The sequence below is a fragment of the Schistocerca piceifrons genome, chromosome 2 (assembly GCF_021461385.2).
Source record: "Schistocerca piceifrons isolate TAMUIC-IGC-003096 chromosome 2, iqSchPice1.1, whole genome shotgun sequence".
Taxonomy (NCBI): Eukaryota; Metazoa; Arthropoda; class Insecta; order Orthoptera; family Acrididae; genus Schistocerca; species Schistocerca piceifrons.
The window spans coordinates 575958154-575984207 of NC_060139.1; the positions used below are offsets into that span (position 1 = coordinate 575958154).

Consider the following 26054-nt stretch of genomic DNA (forward strand, 5'->3'; position numbering starts at 1 on the left):
AGATACATTGTGGATGTGTGTTAAGTGGATCCACTCAGTGCATCCCACACTATAAGTGTTAGTAATTACTGAATCGAAAAATATATGCAGTCTACCAGTCACACAATTAATGATGAGTGAAGTGCAGTAGCTTTCTAACCATTCATTAATACTCCGCCAAGTGACTTAACAATACGATTTCAACGGTAGACAGCGGCAAGGTGCCACATTTACCAACCCAATCTCTTTCCCACCAACACTATATAGGTCACTGACAACATCAAACTCCCAAAACAAACACATCTCAGCTATTGTTAGTAGTGTATTTTACATAAATGCTCACTTAGCAACTGCAAATAAGTACCCATTTAATAATCTACAACTCCACTCTTTACCCATGTGTGCCCAGTGTAGTTGTTTAGTTTCCTCGTCGCATAAGATTACTGAACATTAAATGCTGCGGGGAGGGGGCGGGGGGGGGGGGGGGGGGAGGGGGATAGAGTCTGTCTGTAAATTTAAAAGTGAGCAGCGCTCGTAATGGAGGAACTGGTGTATGGGGTGAACGAGAATCAAATTCTCCTCTTGCTGCGTAGGACAGTGTGCAGAGATTTAGGTAGATTTAGTCCGTGCGCGTTTCTAGCGTTAGTGTTATTAGTGCGACCTATCTGCATTCCATGTAGCGCTAACGCGTTTTGTGGAAAATAAGCACTGTGTCGCAAGTGCCTCATGAGGCACGTTGTGGAGGGTCGTTGTAACTTTGTGAAACACCCTTTAGTTGTTTATTGGGACGTAGTAGGGTAGATGGAGTGGGGAATCACCTGCTCCGTCTTCAGTTTGCAAGCCTATGGAGAGTGAATTGCGTGAACACAATCCGGCGACCAGCCTTCCCTCTAATTTCTACCACACACATCCCTCTCCCTCCCCCACCCTGTTACACCCCAGAACACAATCTATCCCTTAATACGGCTGTTGTTGTTGTTGTTGTGGTCACCAGTCCTGAGACTTATTTCATTCAGCTCTCCATGCTACTCTGTCCTATGCAAGCTTCTTCATCTCCCAGTACCTACTGCAACCTACATCCCTTTGAATCTGCTTAGTGTATTCAACTCTTGGCCTCCCTCCAGGATTTTTACCCTCCACGCTGCCCTAAATTGGTGATCCCTTGATGTCTCAGAACATGTCCTACCAACCGATCCCTTCTTCTAGTCAAGTTGTGCCACAAGCTCCTCTTCTCCCCATTTCTATTCAATACCTCCTCATTAGTTATGTGATCTACCCATCTAATCTTCAGCATTCTTCTGTAGCACCACATTTCGAAAGCTTCTATTCTCTTTTTGTCTAAACTATTTATCGTCCACGTTTCACATCCATACATGGCTGCACTCCATACAAATACTTTCAGAAACGACTTCCTGACATTTAATTCTATACTCGATGTTAACAAATTTTTCTTCTTCAGAAACGCTTTCCTTGCCATTGCCAGTCTACATTTTATAACCTCTCTACTTCGACCATCATCAGTTATTTTGCTCCCCATACAGCAAAACTCCTTTACTATTTTAAGTGTCTCATTTCCTAATCTAATTCCCTCAGCATCACCCGACTTAATTCGACTACATTCTATTATCGTCGTTTTGCTTTTGTTGATGTTCATCAATTTAACTTTCCTGTAGGCAGTATCTATCTTACCCCTAGTGAGATAAGTCTCTACATCCTTACATTTGTCCTCTAGCCATCCCTGCTTAGCCATTTTGCACTTACTGTCGATCTCATTTATGAGACGTTTGTATTCTTTTTTGCCTGCTTCATTTTCTGCATTTTTATATTTTCTCTTTTCATCAATTAAATTCAATATTTCTTCTGTTACCCAAGGGTTTCTACTAGCCCTCGTCTTTTTACCTATTTGATCCTCTGCTGCCTTCACTATTTCATCCCTCAAAGCTACCCATTCTTCTTCTACTGTATTTCTTTCCCCCATTCCTTTCAATTGTTCCTTTATGCTCTCCCTGAAACTCTGTACAACCTCTGGTTCTTTCAGTTTATCCAGGTCCCATCTCCTTAAATTCCCACCTTTTTGCAGTTTCTTCAGTTTTAACCTGAATAATTTCTTTTATCTCATCATACATTTCATCAATTTATTCATCATCTGCAGAGCTAGTTGACATATAAACTTGTACTACTGTAGTAGGCGTGGACTTCGTGTCTACCTTGGCCACAATAAAGCGTTGTGGTCGGAATCCACATCTGCCCCTAGAAAAGTTGCAATTTAAAACCTGGTTCCTAAATCTCTGTCTTACCATTATATAATCTATCTGATACCTTTTAGTATCTCCAGGGTTCTTCCATGTATACAAGCTTCTTCCATGATTCTTGAACCAAGTGTTAGCTACGATTAAGTTATGCTCTGTGCAAAATTCTACCAGGCGGCTTCCTCTTTCATTTCTTAGCCCCAATCCATATTCACCTACTATGTTTCCTTCTCTCCCTTTTCCTACTCTAGAATTCCAGTCACCCATGACTATTAAATTTTCGTCTCCCTTCACTACCTGAATAATTTCTTTTATCTCATCATACATTTCATCAATTTATTCATCATCTGCAGAGCTAGTTGACATATAAACTTGTACTACTGTAGTAGGCGTGGGCTTCGTGTCTACCTTGGCCACAATAAAGCGTTCACTATGCTGTTTGTAGTAGCTCACCCGCACTCCTATTTCTTTATTCATTATTAAACCTACTCCTGCATTACCCCTATCTGATTTTGTATTTATAACCCTGTATTCACCTGACCAAAAGTCTTGTTCGTCCTGCCACCGAACTTCACTAATTCCCACTATATCTAACTTTATTCTATCCATTTCCCTTTTTAAATTTTCTAACCTACCTGCCCGTTTAAGGGATCTGACATTCCACGCTCCGATCCGTAGAACACCAGTTTTCTTTCTCCTGATAACGACGTCTTCTTGAGTAGTCCCCGCCCAGAGATCCGAATGGGGGACTAATTTACCTCCGGAATATTTTACCCAAGAGGACGCCATCATCATTTAATCATACAACAAAGATGCATGCCCTCGGTAAAAATTACGGCTGTAGTTTCCCCCTGCTTTCAGCCGTTCGCAGTACCAGAACAGCAAGGCCATTTTGGTTAGTGTTACAAGGCCAGATCAGTCAATCATCCAGACTGTTGCCCCTGCAACTACTGAAAAGGCTGCTGCCCCTCTTCAGGAACCACATGTTTGTCTGACTTCTCAACAGATACCGCAAGCCTCACCCACCAACGGCAAGGTCCATGGTTCATGGGGGGGAGGGGGGGGGGGAATACGGCTGTATTGCACTTATATGTGGGTCACACATTTAATATTGGTTTTTAACCACTTCATTTAAAGATAAACACTTTCATACAATTAAAACAATATTTTTAATAATTTGCGATTATTTCCATTCCCTGCAATGAGGGAACTATTAGACCTACAGTAAAATTGAATACCACATGTTTTGTAGGAAGTTCAATGCAGTTTAATTTTGGAATAGGAAATCATTTTCGGTATAAGCTTCGGTTTCCGAGTTATTCAAGAAAATCGTAGAACTTGATCTTTAACTCCATTGGTCAAGGTTATTAGTGTGTTGTTTATGACACTATCTCCTACAACTATACAAATAATTGCGACTACATGAATTTTTTCCCTGGACCAACATATATAAGAGAGCGTGCTCAAATGTAAAGCCTTCGAATATCTTATGTAGATTTTTAAATAAAACTGATGTTACTGACATTCTGCATCTTTATTCTTCACATCTACATATTTATTTCTTAACGAAATCACTCCTGTGACGAATACATTTCTCCCAATGAGAGACCAGTTTGTTGATACCGTCAGTGTAGAATGTTTGGTTTTGTTGACGAAGTTACAACCTCACTTCTGCTTGCACCTCCTCGTCCACTATCAAAGTGAAGTCTTGGAAGGTGTTCTTTAAGTTTTGGAAACAGATGAAAATCGGATGAGTCAGGTCGGGAGTATATGGAGGGCAGCCGATGACAGTGAAACCAAGGAATCGAATTGCTGCGTATGCCGCAGCACCCGCCTGTCTTACTGACGGAGTGGGCACGCCGTTTGTGGGCGAGACCATCAAATTCGAAACTCGATTACAGCACGCTGTTTCTGATGCACCGACGTAATTACATTGTACGCCGGCATATTGTACGCCGGCATATTGCTCGCCGGCATGTTACACGCTACAATTTGGAGCCCTCTAGCGGCAGAGAGCTGTAACAATGTGTACATTAAAAATAAAAATGTAGAATGTTAATAACGTTTGTTTTATTTGGAAATACTAAAGAATTTTCACATAAAAACTGGGAGGTATTATTATTCAGCACGCCCGGATAGATTCACAGTATCGTGTCAGTCTTAATATCGTGAGATGTCAGTGCAAACCTGAGTACATTTTAAAGAGTTTGCACTTACTTGTTAAGACATTAAGACTGACGAGACACTGCGTATCTATGCTAATACAAATGACATTTCTAAAATTCCAAATATAGATTACCATACATATTGCCATTATTATTATTATTATATACTGCCCACATACCATATAAATTGTAATGTTTACTACCTAGGAAACTCAAGTAAAAAAAAATGGTTCAAATGGCTCTGAGCACTATGCGACTTAACTTCTGAGGTCATCAGTCGCCTAGAACTTAGAACTAATTAAACCTAACTAACCTAAGGACATCACACACATCCATGCCCGAGGCAGGATTCGAATCTGAGACCGTAGCGGTCACGCGGTTCCAGACTGAAGCGCCTAGAACCGCACGGCCACACCGGCCGGCCTCTAAATATACTCTGTCGGAAAAAATGCAGCACCCTCAAAACAAAGGTCATTTGATTGACAAGTGAGGTGACAGGTAGTTCATCACTGTAGGAGTATATGATAACAAATTCAGACCAAATGAAAAACACACCTCACAGGAAAGCGTACCCAAACTTTCTCACCAATACACGGTTTATCCCCGCTCTGGCGCAACGCAAGCGTGTATTCTCGCACGAAAACGATCGTAAAGTTGCCGAATGGCACCCCACGACAAATTATCCCATCGTGCCTTTTACTGCACTGCGCAATGGTCCTTGCAGGCCGTGGAGAGCTAGTTCCCTCTTCATCATGTCCCAAACGAGTACAATCGACATGAGATCTGGATATTTTGCTGGAGAGTAAAGTTGTTCTACATCACAGAGAGTGCATGTCGTCGCAGCAGCCGTTTGCGCTGTCCTGATGAAAAAGCGCATCGCCTTCCTGTCAAAGAAATGTCAGTACCACAGGAATAACAGTTTGTGCAATGTAGTGGGCACTGCTTACAGTACCCTGCAGACACACCAATTGCGAGTTGTGACTGATGCCTCTCCCCCCCGCCCCCCCCCCCCCCCCACACACACACACACACACACACATACCACCTGGGATAGGATGTGTGTGGGATGGGTAAATGTACTTTGGCATAAGCAGCTCACCAGTACTGCGCCATGCACGTGTATGTCCGTCACTCACGTACAGACAGATCCTACTCTAATCACTGAAGACAACAGAGCACCGTCGCACTCTCCAGTCAACTCTTTCATGACACGAGAGTAGCCATACTTGGCAGTGTCATACAGTGAGTTGTAGCCTGGCCAGTGGCACACGTGATCGTAATCCAGCTGCAGTCAGACGGTTCCCAACGGTCGCTGTTGGCACAATGGGCGCAACATGTGCCCGGATTTGTCCCTGGATTATACTCAGTCGGCCACCGCTGCTCGCACACTGCGTCGATCTTCACGTGCATCTGTGCTGCCACAGACGTCCAGAACCTGACCTACAGTTGTGGGAGTGTTCCACAGGCAGCAACAGATCGCCGATACATTGCAGCCAACACGAAGACCAATCCGTCCATACATCCATCCCCCTTCCCGTAGGCCCACAGAGCGACTCCATTCAAACGGCTGGATCTGTCCAACAGGGGTACTTACACCTCGGTGGGGCATGAGTGTAACCTAGAATCAATGTTGCAAAAACTGTTCACCTCTAAATTCAGTACAGTTACTGCCTACTTAGCCAAAAGATGGTGTTCAGATAGGCCCCCTGAGAGCCTTCCGATAACCGATGACTGCGACGAATGAATTGCCAACACTACAACCCCTCAATACACTCATATTATACTGTGGTGTCACTGAATACCGTCTTTGAGGATTTTTCCGGCAATGTATAAATAAGTATACCTTATGATTAGTGCAACAAATTACGTGTCTTCCTATAACCGAGTTTAAGAGTTGGCGTCGCGGGGTGTGACGGCTGTGCTGCAGGTGGACCCGCAGTGGGAGTTCCCGCGCTCTCGCCTGCTGCTGGAGAAGACGCTGGGGGAGGGCGAGTTCGGCCGCGTGCTGCGCGCCAGGGCCATCGACATCGCCGGCGTCACGGGTGAGGACTGCCAGCCAGCGCACCATCTAAGCGCTAGCCTAGAGTAAGCCCCTGACAGCGTGGAGAGGAACACAAATAATCGACACCAAAGCGATCGAATTACAGTTCAGAAACAAAACGAACAATTTGCAGTACCCAAATACAAAATCAACAAAGACCGTGTGACCACAGCACTATTCAGCATAAAGCCTGAAGCCTATTAAAACTTCTACAGGCAATACCTTGGTGCTACACCCCCTTACCTACATTCTTACCAATAAACCCCCCATGCACCCTATCTTAACCTATGCCAGTGCTTCCTGAATCTTCCCTGCTCCAAAATTTTGCAGGTCCCCTGAAATCCTCGACAGATATGAGTTCTTCCTCGCTTTCCTGCCGTCTCCAACTTGCATCCCATACCGACTCGTATAGTTGCAGCAACATCTCCTCTACCTAGTGAAGCTTCAGACCTGAAAATCCAATACCAGTATTACGTATCCTACCTCCTTATTTTCAATCCAGATGCTCTGCTTCATACTGCACCTTACCTGCCTTGTCCATCAATTCCACGAGAACTTCAACCAACTCCCCGCCCCCAAACCTGAAATCCGTCTCAATATATACCCACTTTAGCCTACAATCCTTTTCGCTGCTGTGGACGTGTATACACATCCTGCTACGTATTTCCTCAGGTGCTGTGGATGTGTAGACGCGTACCGTTTGGGTTTTCCTACAGTGGTGTGGTCGTCTGTATGAGTCCAGAGCCGTTGACCTCTCCCTGCTGTTGACGAATTATTTCCATATCTCGGTGAATGAAAAAGTTTCGAGTATTCATCACAGAACATATGTGCCTCATTGTGTGCTATCATTTGAAAAAAAATAGCTTCGATACCTTGAATCGCACATGATTTGCGATGCGCAGGGACCTGAATGGTCGCCCATCACTCCGCTCTCAACTAAATACGAGGGTTATTCCAAAAGTAAGGTCCGATCGGTCGCGAAATGGAAACGACTATGAAAATCCGATAAAGCTTTGCACAGATGTGTTGGGTAGTGTCTCTAGTATAACCCCAGTTAGCATCACGTCGCTCTTCTCATTTCTGAGCTCGCAGTGAGTGCGTAAAGATGTCTAGAAAATAGTGTCTGCCGCCAAGTACGAGGGTCTGGTGAGAAATTTCGCCTGAAGCTATGCAGCCAACATTACATAACTGTCGTGCTGTTTCGTCTTCACGACAATTCTCAGCCGCATTCTGCAGGGGCAATGAAGATGCTCCTGCATCGTTTTCAAATGGAAATGTTAGATTACCCACAATACAGTCCGCAATTGTCTCCCCCTGAGTTTCATCTCTGGTCACATGAACCGCTGTCTTTGAAGACAACATTTTGACACAGACAACGAGGTGTAGGCCAGCGTGGAGAATTGGCGGAAAGCACTGGCGGCTGCCTTCTATGATGAGGCTATTGAAAAGTTGGTACAACGCTATGACAAAAGTCTAAGTCAGAACGGCGACTGCGTAGAGAAGTAGCTGAAAGGTGTAGCTAATTGTTACAAGTAAAACATTTCTGATGTTCACTGTGGTTTCAATTTGGCAATCAATCGGACCTTACTTTTAGAATAACCCTCGTAATATTTAAATATCTTATTTACATTTCATTTACTGTAATATATGAGCTAAAATCAACCGTACGCAAAGTTTATGCAGTGCGTTTTTATCTTTGCAAACACTTTAAAATTCCGTGAAATGTTTTACTTAATTTGATGCAGCGCAGTAAGTATGACGGACAACGAAAAGAATTTCAGTTCTTTATCGGGTGAAGATATCAAGTTGTAAGATGTGCAAGTTTGTCACCTAATATTTTTCGAAAAATCGGACGATAAAAATTTTATGCAGGCAGGAAAGCCGTCTCTCAGCACAGGTACCAACATTTGGCGACCAGTACAGTCCTTAGAGAAGCCGCCCTCAGCACTAAATTCAGAGAGCACGTCTGTAGCAGCTAAAGGGATAAAGCCTGAAGCCTATTAAAACTACTACCACGCATTAAGTGGGCTACATCCTCCTGCCTACGTCCTCACCAATAAATTCCTCATCCACCCTATCCTAATGTATGCCGACGCTCCCTGGATTTCCGTTGACCCCAAAGTTTGCAGACCCTTTGAAAGCCTCGAAAGATATGCATTTCTCCTCACTTCCCTGCCTTCTTCAACTTGCATCCTGCATCGACTCGTCCAGTTCCCCACAACTTCTTCTCTTCCCAGTGAAACTTCAAACCCGAAAATCCAATACCAACATTACATATCCTACCTTCTCACTTTCAGTCCAGGTACTCTGCCTCACCATTACATTCATACTGCAACTTTCATGCACCGTTATGCCTTGTCCATCCCCTCCCGCAAGAACTTCAAACAACTCCCGCTATCCAACCCTGAAATCCATCTCAATATATAACCAACTTTAGCCTACAGTATGCTATCCCTTTCGCTGCTGTTTCCCAGTATGTAGTCAACTGTAGTCTAAAATACTCCATAGCAGTCGTATCCTAACGTTTCCTATCGTTTCTGTCTCGTGCCATCAGCCCTCAATCCCCCCCCCCCCCCCCCCCCCGCCCTCCCTCCACCAGTTCAGTATTACACGCTTCTTGTACTTCTTCATTGCTGCAAACATCTTTTCATCTCTATCATGAACTAGTTTTTCTATTCATCACCAGCACCATCATCACATCATAGCACCAGCCACAAACGTCATGATCTCTGTATGCTGCAAACATTATGTAAGTCGTCAGTATTTGCCAAAAATTCGCCAAATTATTATCTGTGTTTTAAAAAGCAAATTTGTCGCCTTGCAATATACTGTACAGTTTTGTAAAACTTGTAACACTTAGGCTTAACAGACGTCTTACACGCTTCCTCGCAGGGAGTTGAAATAACAAATAAGGAAAAAAATAAGAGAGAGAAAGAGTGGTCCTGTTCGTGAACCTCGCCCACTGCTCACGGCGCCTCATCCTGTTCGAGGGCCAGTACTTTAACAGATACAATTAGTCGCTTAAGTCCACTGCATTCATCAAAGAGTCACGTTCCAACACACCTCACACGTGTTGCTGCTCTCATAGCTATCAAAATCACAGGTAAATAATCGTCGTAAATAGCGAATTTGAAGTGAGGCTTCTAGCAGAGGAACGTGACACGGCTAATCGTTTAAAAGAAAGCTCAAGCTGGTACTGAAAATCACTGTTTCTCGAAATTTCCTTATACATAGAGGAATTTCGCTTATGCAGGGGGAAAGAGGGGGGAGGAAGCTGGCTCCGCCTATTTCATGCCTCGTGAGTATTTTTTGTCAGATTTTGTTTTCAGTTATGCTTCTGATTAATACAAATTCTGTATCACTTCTCATAAGTAGACATTGTTAATTATTTTTCTAACTTGACTACATACTGCCAAAAAAGTTCCTCTGAGGAATTATATGTAGCTCCCGTGATGGGCTGTTAACGGTTTCATCACACAGTTTGAGTCAAACAGGGTTGACGCCGCAGCAATACCCATTGCAGTGGTTACAGTTCTGCGTCCACATACATACTCCGCAAGCCACCGTATGATGCGTGGCGGAGGCACCCTGCACCACAACTAGTCATTTCCTTTTTTGTTCAACTCGCAAATAGAGCGAAGGAAAGAAGACTGACTGTAAGCGTCCGCACGAGCCCTAATCTCTTTAATCTTATCTTCATGGTCCTTACGCGAAATGCGCGTTGGCGACAGCAGAATCGCCCTGCGGTCAGCCTCAAACGCCAGTTCTCTAAATTTTCTCAATAGTGTTCCACGAGTAAAACGTCGCATTCCCTCCACTGATTCTCATTTGAATTCCCGAAGCACCTCCATAATACATTTGTATTGATCGAACCTAGTGGTAACAAATCTAGCAGCCTGACTCTGAATTGGTTCAGTGTCTTCATTTAATCCGACTTGGTGAAGATCCCAAACACTCGAGCAAGAAGAGGTCGCACTAACGTCCCATACACGATCTCCTTTCCAGATGAACCACACTTTCCTAGAATCTTCTCAATAAACCCAAGTCGACCCCTCGGCTTCGCTACCACAACCCTCACATGCTCATTCCATATCACATCGCTCTACAACGTTACGCCCAGATATTTAAACGACGTGATTGTGTCAAGCACTACTAATATACTATTCGAACATTATGAGGTTGTTCTCCACACTCATCCCCATTAACTTTCATCTTTCTACATTTAGAGCTAGCTGCCGTTCATCACATCAACTAAAAATGTTGTCTAAGTCATCTTGTATTCTTCTAGTCACACAACTTCGTCACCTTCCTGTACACTACAGCATCACCACCAAACAAACGCACGCTGCTGCTTACTCTGTCAGCCAGATCATTTACATGTATGAAAAGTAACAGCGGTCCTGTCACGCTTCCCTGAGGCACTCCTGACGATACCCCTGTCTCTGAAGAATACACGCCGTCGAGGACAACATTCTGGATTCTGTTTCTTAAGAAAACTTCGAGCCACTCATATACATGGGAATCTATTCCGTATACTTGTACCTTTGTTTACAATTGCCAGCAGCGCACCGCGTCACATGCTTTACCGAAGTCTAGCAATATGGAATCCGCCTGTTGCCCTTCATCCATGGTTCGCAGGATTTCACGTGAGAGAAGGGCAAGCTAAGCTTCGTATGAGCGATGCTTTCTAAAACCCTGCTGCTTTTCCCTCTCATGGTAATTTATTGTATTTGAACAGAGAATATGCTCAAGGATTCTGCAGCAAACCGATGTTTCTGATGTTGGTCTGTAATTTTACGAGTCCGTTCGCTTATCCTTCTTATATGCAGGAGTCACATGCGCTTTTTTCCCAGTCGCTTGAGACTTTGCACTGGGCGAGAGACTTGCTATAAGTGCAAACTAACAAAGGGACCAATGCTGTAGAGTACTCTTTGTAAAACCGAACTGGGATTCTATCAGAACTTGCTGACTTATTGGCTTTCTAGTCTTTCAGTTTCTCTACACCAGCTGTGTTTATTACCATGTCCTCCATACGGGTGTCTACAGTTGTTATTGCCATTGTCAGAGGTCTAACGTCGACAGTGATCTTAAAAATGTCTTCACACTGTTAGCAGTTCCTATCAGTTCAAATATTGGGAGATCAGTGATTAGGAACAGTAGTAGAGATCCCCGTAGTAGTGCTGACCGAAGCAGCAAGATCCATTGTCCGAAATAACAGATACCATCTTCATATAGATAAGGCTTACCAGCCAATGATCTTCTTCAGTGCGGATGCACTCACATTACCCGAACTCTTACGGGAATCGGTAGACTGACTGCCGCGAATGATAAGTATAGCGGACATGGGCACTACAAATGTAGTGTGTGGACAGTAAGTTGGATACCATCTTCATATGTTCTTGAAGTGTCCAGATCCAAAGAACAAAAGCTGTCAGTTCCTAGCAGAAAACTCAAGCAACACTTGGAAACAAAAACAGGCATGGTCGGTACAGTAACGCTTATTATGTCCTGTCTTGGTGCTGAGCGAAAGTCCGTATCCAGCACAGGATATGAAAATCTATCTGCAGTCCGCTTAAAATTATTTGATAGCTGACGTTTGTCACTTGCCGCTACGGCGTTCCCACATCGGCCGCCGACTGCCGCTCTGTTATAGGTAACACAGAAACATGGAAAGTCACTTCACAAATACTATTAATGTGTAACCCGGAGCAGTGTTGGAAGCGGCTGCCGCAAGGTATGTCGGAAATGCGAAATTCTCTGTTGGCAGCTGATTTTAATTACACAATGACAAAATTGCGGCAGCAGACGCGTTTTGTAGTCGTGAATTTAAACTCATATCCTAAGCTAACCACAAGCTCGCGATGTGTAATGTATCCGACAAACAGCGACATAACTAAAATCTCGATAGCTTTCTTCACAGCTATTAAAGCTAATCCGTACGAGCAAACTCAAGACGGAAAAAGTTCAGTTCCAGTGATAAAAGCAACTGTCATTTCTCGCCATCATTGGATACCTAAAACTATCCTCTCACTGGCCACACAAGCTGCCGCGTTACCAGCCGATGGGCAGTCCTCGTTGGCACTTGGTTGCAGATTATAGACGACACAGGCAGATTCCAGACAAAAAAGAATGATAGGTACAAAAATGAGAGCAGATAAAGAAGTCAATACGATGATGAAAACGAAGTGGCAAAGAATTAGAAATAAAATATATATATAACCAATTAATTGAATGAATGTGATAATCAAACTATTTTAATTAGATTTAGAAATAAAAAATTTGACGACGTTCGAAGCTACGACCTTCGGCATGGTCGTTAATACGCTGACCACTGCAAATTGTTATTTTGTTCACTGTGATGAACAACGGCCTTCAAAAACTCAGTTGCACGCAATGTCATGCGAAACTTATCTAATGTAAGCCGTTCTCGGTGATTATGATAACGGCATATGTGACCCTGAATCACATCTTGTGCGGAAGTACCCAGCAGTGTTTAGTTAGTGCTGTGTATGCAACGTTTGTATTTCATTAGCATCTCTTGTGTGTGTGTGTGTGTGTGTGTGTGTGTGCGCGCGCGCGCGCGCGTGCACGTGCATGTATGTATAAGTGTGTTTGTTGTTTGTGGTGTGGTAATCATGCTTGATAAAATACGAAATAAAAGTGCGATACCCGTGATTCGGGATTCAAACACATCAAGAAAGAATGCCGCTCAAGGAACTGGAAGTGAACTGACCACTTGTTGCGACAGTCCGGCAATAGCGAATGGTTCCTGCGTGACGTTGAGTGCTCTCATTGGAGGAAACCAGCTCCAACCCATGAAGTGTCAGCTATCAAGTAATTTTGATCAGAGTTGTTGTTGTTGTGGTCTTCAGTCCTGAGACTGGTTTGATGCAGCTCTCCATGCTACTCTATCCTGTGCAAGCTTCTTCATCTCCTAGTACCTACTGCAACCTACATCCTTCTGAATCTGCTTAGTGTATTCATCTCTTGGTCTCCCTCTACGATTTTTACCCTCCACGCTGCCCTCCAATACTAAATTGGTGATCCCTTGATGCCTCAGAACATGTCGTACCAACAGATCCCTTCTTCTGGTCAAGTTGTGCCACAAATTCCTCTTCTCCCCAATTCTATTCAATAGCTCCTCATTAGTTATGTGATCTACCCATCTAATCTTCAGCATTCTTCTGTAGCACCACATTTCGAAAGCTTCTATTCTCTTCTTGTCCAAACTATTTATCGTCCATGTTTCACTTCATCTGTTTTCTGTACAAATTGTAAATGGCCTTTCGCTCCCTGTATTTTACCCCTGCCACCTTCACAATTTGAAACAGACTATTCCAGTCAACATTGCCAAAAGCTTTCTCTTACAAATGCTAGAAACGCAAGTTTGCCTTTCCTTAATCTATTTTCTAAAATAAGTCGTAGGGTTAGTGTTGCCTCACATGTTCCAATATTTCTACGGAATCCATAAGTTCAATAGTCACCATTCAAAACTTCTCCAAGTCCGAAAGTGTCGTATTAAGCAGGATCCGTCCCAAGAAGTGCGACGTCGAAAGCGGACGCCGCCGGCGGCGACTTCGGAGACGAACATAGTCTTCAGCGGGTGGACGAACTACCGGTTACGGCCAGAACGTGGTCTTAAAATACTGACCGCTCGTATGACAACAGTTTTCATATTGGCTAACTCCCTTGTTGGTGGAAGCATAACGCAGTCTGGCTGGTGCGCACATCGGTTACTTGGCCTGGTTGTGGCCGCTCGTATCCTCCTCTGAAGGCCCGCCTGCCGACTTCTCGCGGTCCGAAGGTCGGCTGCTGGGTAGTGCGTGAGTTTAAATGCTGCGGCTCGCGGGCGGGCGGCTGTCGGCGCTTGACGGAGGGCGCACCACAGCAGTATCCACTGCAGATGGTGGACATCCACAGCGACTGTCGCGTCATTAAAGAACTGCATGTATACATCGTAAAAGTAGAGCGAAATTTTTCTTTACATTGAGAATGAGAGAGTCTGTAATGGATTAGGTTCACATTGTGAGAATTATCTTGTACTACTGAACAGCAGACACACTTCTCACGTGTACTGCTGAAGTGAATTTTTCTTAGAAGAAAATCTCGGTCGTGAGCGTTCTGCAGGGGCGCTGTGAGCCAAGACTGGACCCGGGGCAAGATGTGTGACTGGGTCCCATCTCCAAATATAGCAATCCAGTTTTATCGTTTTTAAATAAGATTTGACATGATTTAAACACAACGCAATTCGGGGAATATTGAGCTACACAAAAATACGCATTGGGATGAAATACAGAATAAATATACTTTCTTATTAAACACCAAACATACCTTCACAAATGTAATAGGTTCGTTCACGGTAACATGTTCCACAAAGCCGCGCGTGAAAATGTGACTTTCAGCGGGTCGTATCTCGGGTTCTACTGATCACAGAGATAAGGGGTCAATTGTTGTGGATAGCCCTTGGATTAGTAACTGTATACCTGTCGGAAGAACTAGCATACTACAGCTATCGAACAGCACACACTTTCTCCAGCCCACGCAATTTGAACAAATCGATTGGTCCTTCTGTATTAGGTGTGGTCTAGGGCGGACCTTAGGTGGTCTGTGAAAGCAACATGTTTTCGTGGACGATTCCTGAGAAAATCCCCAAACCCAAGATTTTTTCGAGCTAGAAAGGTACCAATCGTGGCGATGGCCACCTCTATAATTTCTGTTGATGGCACATCGTCAATCTTACGATATGTTCTTAAGATGATATTCTCTTGGAACTTCGAAACATTATTCGGTATAGTTAACCGTTAGCAAGAACCAGGCTTCGCAGTTGTCGTACTTAAGCAGTAAAATATGTGCGTAATATCCAGTCTGAGGCGTAAATATAATTTCAACTGGCATTGTGAATACGTGGCATGGATTCTATGGTGATCAGAAGGGTTCTTACGTCATCGTATTACGTTTTTAGTTAGAATTTGTTCTCCAGTATGGTGCACTGCATCTGTATAATGGACACTTCACGCCTATATAAATATACCCAAAGTGATATTGCAGTAACAAAAAACGGGCTAAAAGATCTTAATATGCCTATAAAAAATTTTAAATGACTGGAAAAAATTATGTAAAACTGGAAAGACAGCAAATTCAGTGAAATATGTCTCATAACGTTTTTACGCTTTTATAACACGTCATAATTCGGCGTTTCCGATGAATTGTGATCGATAAGCAAAGTATTGAGAAAAAACGTAAAGCACTCGATTTTCTGATAACCTTTCATTATATGTATCTATTTGTTGCTTATATGTGTCAAAGTAAATATATGTATCGAAGTGTATAAATTGTTAAACTTAATTGACCAATAGGATTCGTTTCATATAAGCTGTCGCAGGGAAAAGAAGGGAAACAGTGGAAAAATGCTTCTGTTGGAGCACAAAATGCGAGTATGTTTCCCTTTTAAAGACTGTCAGATAAGTTTGGAACCAGTTGCCTCAATCCCCATTCAGTCATCATCGACACAAATTTTGGCATTTGAACGTGTTGTCGCTTTTTTGTGCTGAAAGAGAATGGCAGAGAGACAGTGACGGTGGAAGAGAAAGGAGACAGTGCCAGTGGGAGAGAAAGAGAGAGGAGACAGTGATGGTGGGAGAGAGAAAATGTCAGTGAAAGAGAGAGAGATGGATGAAGACAATGGCAGTGACAGCCAGACAGGAGATACTGATGGCCCTCTCCTCACTCTTTGCTCGTGGAAAAGAGCGTACAGCAATAGCCGACACTGTAGTTTGGTGCGGAAGGACGGAAGCCTTTCGTCACTTGCCACCGCGGAAGTGTTTGGAGTACATGCCTTAAGCACCAAACGAACATAGTCAAGAGTTCGTAATTTTGGTATAGAAAGTTAGAAGTTTTGTGCAACAAGCCTAGTAACGAATATAAGTTCCATGGTGTTTGAGTTAAGGAGAAGGGCAAGATGCACTATATAAATGTGTAAGATTAAGTGATCGGGATAAGAAGGCAAAGTGATCGGGATAAGAAGGCAAACTGTATAAGCCTAGTATATCAAAATAACACAGAAAATCTTTCGGGGGTTGCAGGCTTGGAACGATGTGACGCCTGCTGTCCGTCCAGTGCTTCTGATGCATCGAGGGAAGTCAGAACAGTGGTCACCTTGCAGGCAATCTTCATCCTGTCCATGTGGATAATAGTTTTGCCGCAAACAAGTGGAGTTGGACAAAAATATGGAAACACCGCGAAAAATGCACGCTTCGGTATAAGTGCAGATGCTACCCAAGCTTGTGAGATGCGCTTTTGTATTTCACCACGAACAGCACCTGGCAAATGCCCTGAAAACGTTACAAGTGATGTCCGTCGTGGTCAGAACAGTGTTCTGTGTAGTTGTGAGTGCGTTATGTCGAAGCTCAGTGGTTTCGAACGTGGGCAAATTGTTGGTGCTCATACGGTAGGTGTTCCTGTAATCAACGTAACCGAAGCGTTTGGTGTTCCAAAAGGCATCGTATCAAAGATTTATAGGGAAAGCGGAACAACATCATCCGCTAATTCACAACACGACCAAAATGTGTTGAGTGATCGTGACAGATGGTCATTACAGTGGACTGTGGCGAAAAATAATGTTACAGTGCTGATGTGGTAGGAAAAATGTATACTATGAAATTACATGACAAAAGCAACAATAGAAATGAAAAATGACATTAACAAGAGAACCAGAAAAATGAGATACGTTGCTTTACCTTATTATAGTGCCCTATCAGACACAATAGCCGATAATTTTGCTCAAACTAATGTACGAATTGAGTTCTGCACAAATAACAAAGTAGGGACAATAATCAGACACACAACCCACAAAACAAAACCATTTGCACAGTCAAGGACTTATAAAATAAGATGTGGTGAAAGTGCACATCTACGAAACGTCATAGAGGAATCTTTGAAGATACTACACAATGTAGGTAAAGGCACATTAATGGACACTCTAGAACAAATTGAAATTTGTAGCACTTCTAAGGAACAACCACAATACGTAGTCAGTGAGCAAACAGACCTCAGAAATATAAATTTTATCGACTGTTTTAAACATTTACTCTAATGTATTGCAAGTTCAGACCTGTAATTGTGTGGTACGTACAATCCACTCAAAACTGCAACACATAAAATGTAATACTGACTAGTATCGCTGACTGGTCGTTCTTTGATGTGCAGTTGTGCGTATTAAGTTTTTATGTATGTCAAAAATCTTGTAAATGCTGTACATGAATGCCAAAAAACTACAAAACTGGCTGTACCTTCTGTTAATCGCTTTGTAAATCATTCTCATTAAATTGTATTATGTTTTTTAGATGTTTGAAAATGGCCTAATGTCAAAATTGCAATCGCAAAACAAAATTGTATCAGCTGACAGCAGGCTGAAATCCGTTAAAAAGTTTGTAGAAGCTGTGGACCCCCCATACTACAAGAAAATAATTGAAAAATAACAGGTCGACAGCTGCAAAATCACTGTAGAACTGTATGTCACACTCACGAACCCTGTTAGCATCAAAATGACATGAAGCAAACATTAAACCTAAAGCAGTTTTTACTTTTTTTAGAATGATAATTGTGTACACATTAGAAAATTTCAGTCAGCTCATGACCAAACTGAGCGGAGCCCCGTATATAAAGAAAAAAAAAACAAATATTAAATTTAACCTATTCACAGATGAATTCACATACCCAGCTGAAGCAGTATTAAAAAAAAAACTATAAAAACTAATCCCCAGGCTTTCAAAATGAAACTTGAGATCACAAAAGAGATAAAAATTTCATATAAGACAAAAATGAGTTACATATCACAAAGTAGTTCTGATGAACATACAGTAAGAGAACATTATTGATTATACAGGGTGATTCAAAAAGAATACCACAACTTTAGGAATTTAAAACTCTGCAACGACAAAAGGCAGAGCTAAGCACTACCTGTCGTCGAATTAAGGGAGCTATAAAGTTTCATTTAGTTGTACATTTGTTCGCTTGAGGCACTGTTGACTAGGCGTCAACATCAGTTGATGCTAAGATGGCGACCGCTCAACAGAAAGCTTTTTGTGTTATTGACTACGGCAGAAGTGAATCGACGACAGTTGTTCAGCGTGCATTTTGAACGAAGTATGGTGTTAAACCTCCTGATAGGTGGTGTATTAAACGTTGGTATAAACAGTTTACAGAGAATGGGTGTTTGTGCAAAGGGAAAAGTTCTGGACAGCCTCCAAGAAGCCCTGATCTTACCCCCTGCGATTTTTTCTTATGGGGGTATGTTAAGGATATGGTGTTTCGGCCACCTCTCCCAGCCACCATTGATGATTTGAAACGAGAAATAACAGCAGCTATCCAAACTGTTACGCCTGATATGCTACAGAGAGTGTGGAACGAGTTGGAGTATCGGGTTGATATTGCTCGAGTGTCTGGAGGGGGCCATATTGAACGTCTCTGAACTTGTTTTTGAGTGAAAAAAACCTTTTTAAATACTCTTTGTAATGATGTATAACAGAAGGTTATATTATGTTTCTTTCATTAAATACACATTTTTAAAGTTGTGGTATTCTTTTTGAATCGCCCTGTATTGTGAAATCATAAAAATAACTATAAAGTGCTCCAAAATCTTACACATTAAATCTTAAACAAACAACTCAAATAACAAAACAGAAACCATATGAAGTGTCATCAAAGGAGTCCTGCAGAAAAAAGATGATAGTGAATCCAGCATAGAAATAAAAATATTATGGTAATTTGCTCAAGGAAACAGATGCAGTTGCAAGTTCCCTTAATAAGCATTTTCTAACAACTACTGGATTATGCAAAATAAGTCAACTGAACAAAGTCTCTGTTATATTCATTGAGGTAAAAAGGATCATGACTAAAATGCAAAAAAAATTATCTGGCTCTGGAAATATTTCCACCAAGGTTGTCATAATGCCAATTGTTTAACACTTTGTCATACGTTTAATCAACCTCATCAACAAGATATAATCCCAAATAGAATGAAGTATGCAAACACACGCGGGGTATCCATGGGGTCTAAGGTGCTTCACCACGGTTTGCGCGGCTCACCCTGTTGCAGTTTTGAGTCCTCCCTACAATATTTGTCACTCAGAAAAGAGCAATCCGAATTCTAAGTAGAGTTAACAGATATCATACATGCAGAAATCTTTTTAAAATGCATAAGATATTAACTTTGACCTCACAATACATCCTATCCCTTATGTGCTTTTTAATTAACAACCTTCCCATGCACAAAGCACTAGTACATTTCATAACTAGAATGAAACGCCAAAGAAATTGGTATAGGCATGTGTATTTAAATGCAGAGATATGTAAACAGGCAGAATACGGCACTGTGGTCAGCAAAACCTATATAAGACAACAAGTGTCTGGCACATTTTTTAGATCAGTCACTGCTGCTAAAATGATGTGTTGTCAAGATTTAAGTGTGTCTAAATGTGGTGTTACAGTCGGTGCATGATCAGTGGGACGCGGCATCTCTGAGGTAGCGATGAAGTGGGAATTTTCACGAGTATAATATGAATATCAGGAATCCAGTAGAACATCAACCTTTGACATCGCTGTGACCAGAAATAGATTCTGCAAGAACAGGACCAATGACAACTGAAGAGAATCGTTCAACATAACAGAAGTGCAACCCTTCTGCAAATTGCTGTAGATTTTAATTCTGGGCCATCAACAAGTGTCAGCATATGAACCATTCATCGAAATATCATTGATATGGGCTTTTGGGGACGAATGCCCACTAAAGTACCCTTGATGACTACATGAGACAAAGCTTTACACCTCATCTGCCCCTATCAATACTGACCCTGGACTGTTGGTGACTGGAAACATGTTGCCAGTCAAACAAGTCTCGTTTCAAATTTTATCAAGTGGATGTATGTGTACTGGCATGCAGACAACCTCATGAATCCATGGACCCTGCATGTCAGCAGGGGAATGTCCAGGCTGATGGAGGCTCTCTAATAGTGTGGGGCAAGTGCAGTTGGAGTTAATATGGGACCCCTGATATCTCTAGATACGACTCTGATGGGTGACATGTACATAAGCATCCTGTCTGATCACCTGCACCCATTCATGTCCATTGTGCATTCCAGCGGGCAATTCCAGCAGAACAATGTCACAGCCCACACTTCCAGAATTGCTACAGAATGGCGCCAGAAACACCCTTCTGAGTTTAAACACTTCTGATGACTGCCAAACTCCCCAGACATGGACATTATTGAGCCTGTGATGCCTTGTAATGTGCTGTTCAGAAGAGATCTCCACTCCCTCGTACTTTTACAGATTTATGGACAGCCCTACAGGGTTCATGGTGTCAGTTCCCTCCAGCACTACTTCAGACATTAGTCGAATCCATGCCATGTTGTTTTGTGGCACTTCTGCGTCCTTGTGGGAGACCTACATGGTATTAGGCAGGTGTACCAGTTTGTTTCTTTGCCTCTTCAGTGTATGACACTGGATCAAAATATAACTTGCATGTTGAGAGAAAAAAACTTGAGTCTTGAGTTTAGTACAAAAGGGGGTACACTATTCAAGCACAACCATGCTTAATGCTCTCCCATTGGACACAAAAAATCTTACCAGAGTAATGCTGCAGGTTAAAAGTTAATTAAATGATTATCTTCTGGAAAACTCTTTCCACTCTCTTAATGAACTCTTTAGTGTAGACATTTCTACACTGTAACTTAGATATGACACATTGTACTTGTAATGTTTGCTATTACCACTTTCTAACAGAACACAACAAGCTACGTTAGCATGGAAATTTTCACTCAGGCTAATGATCTACTTCAGTTCCATCAAACTTGTAATTTGCAACTTGGAATAATTGTAATTTATTATTTGATTGGTTTATATCTCCCTTAATTGTAGGAAATGTCTAAGCCTGTAATTATTAGCATTTTTTGATTCTATACACATATTATAATTTGTGTTTATTGGCATCTGTAAGTACTGTTTTCATATATAAGTATGACTCGTTCCATATCTGTGCAACTCTCTTGTATACTGGATCAACAGAACATGAATAAATAAATTAATAATCAGGGAACTGCAGGGTGAGCTGGAATTCCAAAACTGCTCATCTATGATCCAAATACCTGTAACAGGAAACGTGATTCCAAAGCCATAAAATCTTGACTCTGAAAAAAAATGGAAACAAACATTTGGTGTAATTGGCCAGGAGGCCCCTTACGGGGCAGGTCCAGGCGCCTTGGTGCAGGTCTTATTATATTCGATGCAACATTGGGTGACCTGCGCACCAGATGGGGATGAAATGATGATGAAGACAACACAACACCCAGTCCCTAAGCAGAGAAAATCTCCGACCCAGCCGGTAATCGAACCCAAGACCCTTAGGACGACAGTCCGTCACACTGACCATTCAGCTATCGGGGCAGACACCTTGACTATGAAGTAATGGAAGAATGTCATTTGCTCAGATGAGTCTTGCTTCATACTCTTTCCAACTTCTGGCTGAGTTTACATCCCAAGAGTGAAATATGGCGCAGGTTCAGCCATGATTTGGGCAGCCATATCATGGTATTCCATGAGCCCTGTCATTACTCTGCAGAGTTGCATCCCTGCCAAGGGTCATATAACCATTATGGCTGATCAGGTCAATCCCTTGGTAAAATGTTTGTACCTCAATGCTGATGTTTTTTTCCCAAGATGACAGGACCCCTGTTCATACAACTTGCATCATCCAGGACTAGTTTTACTAGCACAAGGATGAATTCTCACATTTCTCCTGGTCATCATAGTCACCAGATCTGAATATTATTGAGCCTTTGTGGTCTACTTTGGAGAGAAGGGTGCATGATTGCTGTACATCTCCATCATCGTTACCCAATATTGCCATTATTTTGCAAGAAGAATGGTATCAGATTCTCTTGAAAATCACGTAGGAATTGTATTTATTCATTCAGAGATGGCTGAAAGCTACTCTGAATGCCAAATGGTTTCCTATACCATATTTGGCAACACAATGTGTTGTGTTTTTATTGTTTCCATATTTTTGTCCAACCCTTGTAGGAGACATGGCTGTACAAACATGCACATTGTGCCTGTCATTCAGACTTCATTGCATGAGCATTAGCTGAGATCTTGCACCACACTGAGTATGGTTCTCTTGATCCCATTGCAGAGTCAACAGTCCAGTTGACTGACTGATCTGACCTTGTAACAGTAGGTGATATAGTTTTGGTATGCTGGTGCTGTGAACAGTTGAAAGCACTATTTTTCCCCTTGAGGGCATGCAGCTCTATTGTATAGCTTAATGACCATGTCTAGTGTAAAACATCCCTGAGATAAAATAGTCCCACATTTGGATCTCTAGGCAGGGTTACTCAAGAGGGTTTTGTCATCAGAAAAAACAAAACTGGCACTCTAAAAGTCATTGCCTGGCACGTTAAATCCCTTGATGGGTGAATGGGTTAGAGAATTTAAAATGAAAAATGGATTGCTTGAAGTTATAATGGAAATTAGTGATGTATAGTGGCAGGAAGAACAGAACTTTTGATCGGATCAGTATGGAGGTATCAGCACACAATTAAATAGGGATTAATGCAGTAGTAGGTCTAAAATATAATAAAATGGGAATGCAGGAAAGATGATATGAATAGCATTGTGAATGCATTGTCATAGCCAAGACTGCCATCAAACCAACACCCACCACATTAATACAAGTTCACATGCCCACTAGCTCCACAGAAGAACGTATTATGAGGTAAAGGAAATCATCCAGATAGAAGAAAGAGATGTAAATTTATATGATATGTGATTTATTCATCTCTTTATGTAGAATTTTCACATCATTTGACTTGATGTGCAGGAGACATGTCAAGGTTTACGCAAAGAACTTTTTTTCTCTTTTTAAGTAGAGATACAAAAGTTTACATTATATTTTACATTTCTAAGTTACAGCTACACAAGTACATAAAATAATACGTGTAATACAATCCCTGTGTTCAGACTGTGAAGGTGTCCTCAATGAATTCTTCGACAGAATAATAACACTTTTCCACCAGAAGATTAAAGAGCAAAACTTTTCAGTGGACCAAGCTCCATCTTAAATATATTACTACCTTTTATTTTACTGAAAATTTTTAATCCCATTTACTCTGGCATTTGGGCATAACATTTTAAACGATGCGTTGGAAGTTTGAAATTATCTCTGTGGCGAGTGCTGTAGTTGTGGTCAAAACAGAAAGTGTTAAAAAAGAAACAGATAGGGACCCAATACTGAACCTTCTGGGACTCCTTGGAGAACTGTTTTCCAGTCTGAGGAATAATTGGTTCCATTTGAAGTTAAAATTACTCTTTGTTTCCTATTTGTTTCCATTTTAAAGCAGTGTCCCCGATTCCATACATCTGTAATTTGTGGAGGAGTAATGCATGGTTCACTGAATCGGAAGCTTTAGTTACATCACAGAATATTCCTGTGACCTTTCTACCCTTATCTTATGTGGAGCATATTTTTTGGATAAACTCATTTATAGCATTCACAGTGCTTTTACCCTGTTGGAATCCAACTGGTTTTTAAAAATTACATCATTTACAGGAAGAAATTTATTAATTTGTTTTGCTGCAATCTTTTCAAACACTTCAGAGAAGACCAGCAAAAGAGAGATAGGGTGGTAATTCGCCATATCTTCTGTTGATCTTAGCATATTTCAATACATTTGGAAAGCATCTCTGTTCAAAAAATTGATTTATAATAATTGACAGTGGCTGAGAAATAATATCGTACACACACTTGATTACAGATGTGGTTATTTCATCCTACCCATGTGAAGTTTTGTGTTTTAGAGACAATATTTACTTTTCCACATCCCTTTGGGTGACTTTTTTCTTTTCAAATTGTTTAAAAGATGAGTTATGGCCATTTTCCAAATTTGTGATGCCTTGATAGAATGTCATATCCACATCTGATCTTTCTACATTTAGGAAGAATTCATTGAAAAAACTTGATATATGAACAGGGTTCACTATAATTTCATTTTCACATCTAATTCTCAAAATCTCATGAATTTTTACTTTGACTCCTAATGCAGACTGAACAACTGACCACACAGTTTTTGTCTTATTTCTGTGTTCTCTTATGAATTTATTATTTGCCATTTTCTTAGCTGCCACTACAGCTTTCCTAAATACAACTTTATACTGTTTGACATAAGTAACGAAATCCGGATTTATGTTTGATTTTAACTCATTGTGGAGCTCTCTCTTTCTGGCACTAGAAATTTTTATTCCTGTTGTAATCCATTTGAGTTTACCATTTACTTTCATTTGCTTAGATTTATGAGGAAATGACTCATTAAATATCTCTAAGAAACAATTTAAGAATTTGTCATAGTTTATCGAGCTTGAACTGTTGTGGTCTACAGGCCAGCTCATTATACTTAATTTACTGTAGAATAAATCAATTTTACTTTTACTGAGATCCCTTTTTATATACACTTCTGGAAGCTTTAAGTTATTTGCTTTTGGGAGCTCAATAAACAGAGCTGAGTGATCTGAAATACCCAAGTCTAAGCAGTATTTGTGCTTATTTCTATTGGCAAATTTGTGGTTGGTAATAATACTATCAATGCAGGTCACTGGCTGCTGTTTTCTCTAGTGCCTTCAGAAAAGTCACGAAATTTTGTGGAATCATTGCTTTCAATTAAGCCATTTAAGTTGAAGTCTGCTGCTATAACAACTTTTTTATTATTTTCCTTCTGGAGTTTGTTTAATTATAATGGGTGATTGGAATTCGATAATAGAAGAGGAAAAGAACAAAAAGTAGTAGGAGAATGTGTACTGGAGGAAAGGAATGAAAGAGGAAGCCACCAATAGAATTTTGCACAGAACATAGTTTAATTATTGCTGACACCTGGTTAGAAATGAAAGAATCCTGTGAAGGTGAAAGTGATCAGAGGAACTGGAAGATTTTGAACTGATTATATAATTGTAATATAGAGCTTTTGAAATCAGATTTCAAACTGTAATATGTTTCCACAGGCAGATGTGGACTCTGAACAAACTTTTTTGGTTATCAATCACAGATTAAAACTGAAGAAATTACAAAAAAGGTATCAGTTTATAAAGATAGCACCTGGATAAACTGAAAGAACCAGAGGCTGTTGAGATATTCAGAGGAAGCATTAGGTAGAACTGGATGGAAACAGAGGGAAGCAGTACAATAGATGACAAGTGGGTGTAGTGAGAAATTAAATAGTAAAGGCAGCAGAGGACCATATACATAAAAGGCCAAGATCTGCTAGAAATCGTTGGATAACACAGGAAATGTTGAATTTTATTGATGGAAGGAGAAAATATAAAAATACAGCAAAAAAGCAGGCTAAAGTGAATGCAGACATCTAAAAAAAATGAAATTGTCAGGAAATGCAAAATGGCTAAGCAGGAATGGCTTGAGGACAAATGCAAAGCTATAGAAACATACACATCTAGGGGAAAGACAGAGACCTTTGGAGCAAAAACACCTTCAAGAATATGGAAAGTTCAGATTACAAGTCAGTAACAGTCAAAGAGGAAAAAGTTGAAAGCTGAAAGGAACACATAGAGGATTCATAT

General features: G+C 41.3%; 1 protein-coding gene across 1 annotated transcript in view; it reads left to right on the forward strand.

Annotated features, from left to right (window-relative positions):
* LOC124775603 (proto-oncogene tyrosine-protein kinase receptor Ret-like) overlaps positions 1 to 26054 on the forward strand; it is a 110209-nt gene that overhangs the window by 49375 nt on the left and 34780 nt on the right. Inside the window, exon 7 of the mRNA XM_047250434.1 lies at positions 6321 to 6435. Coding sequence (XP_047106390.1) covers positions 6321 to 6435 — 115 coding nt within the window. The remainder of the gene's footprint in view (positions 1 to 6320; positions 6436 to 26054) is intronic.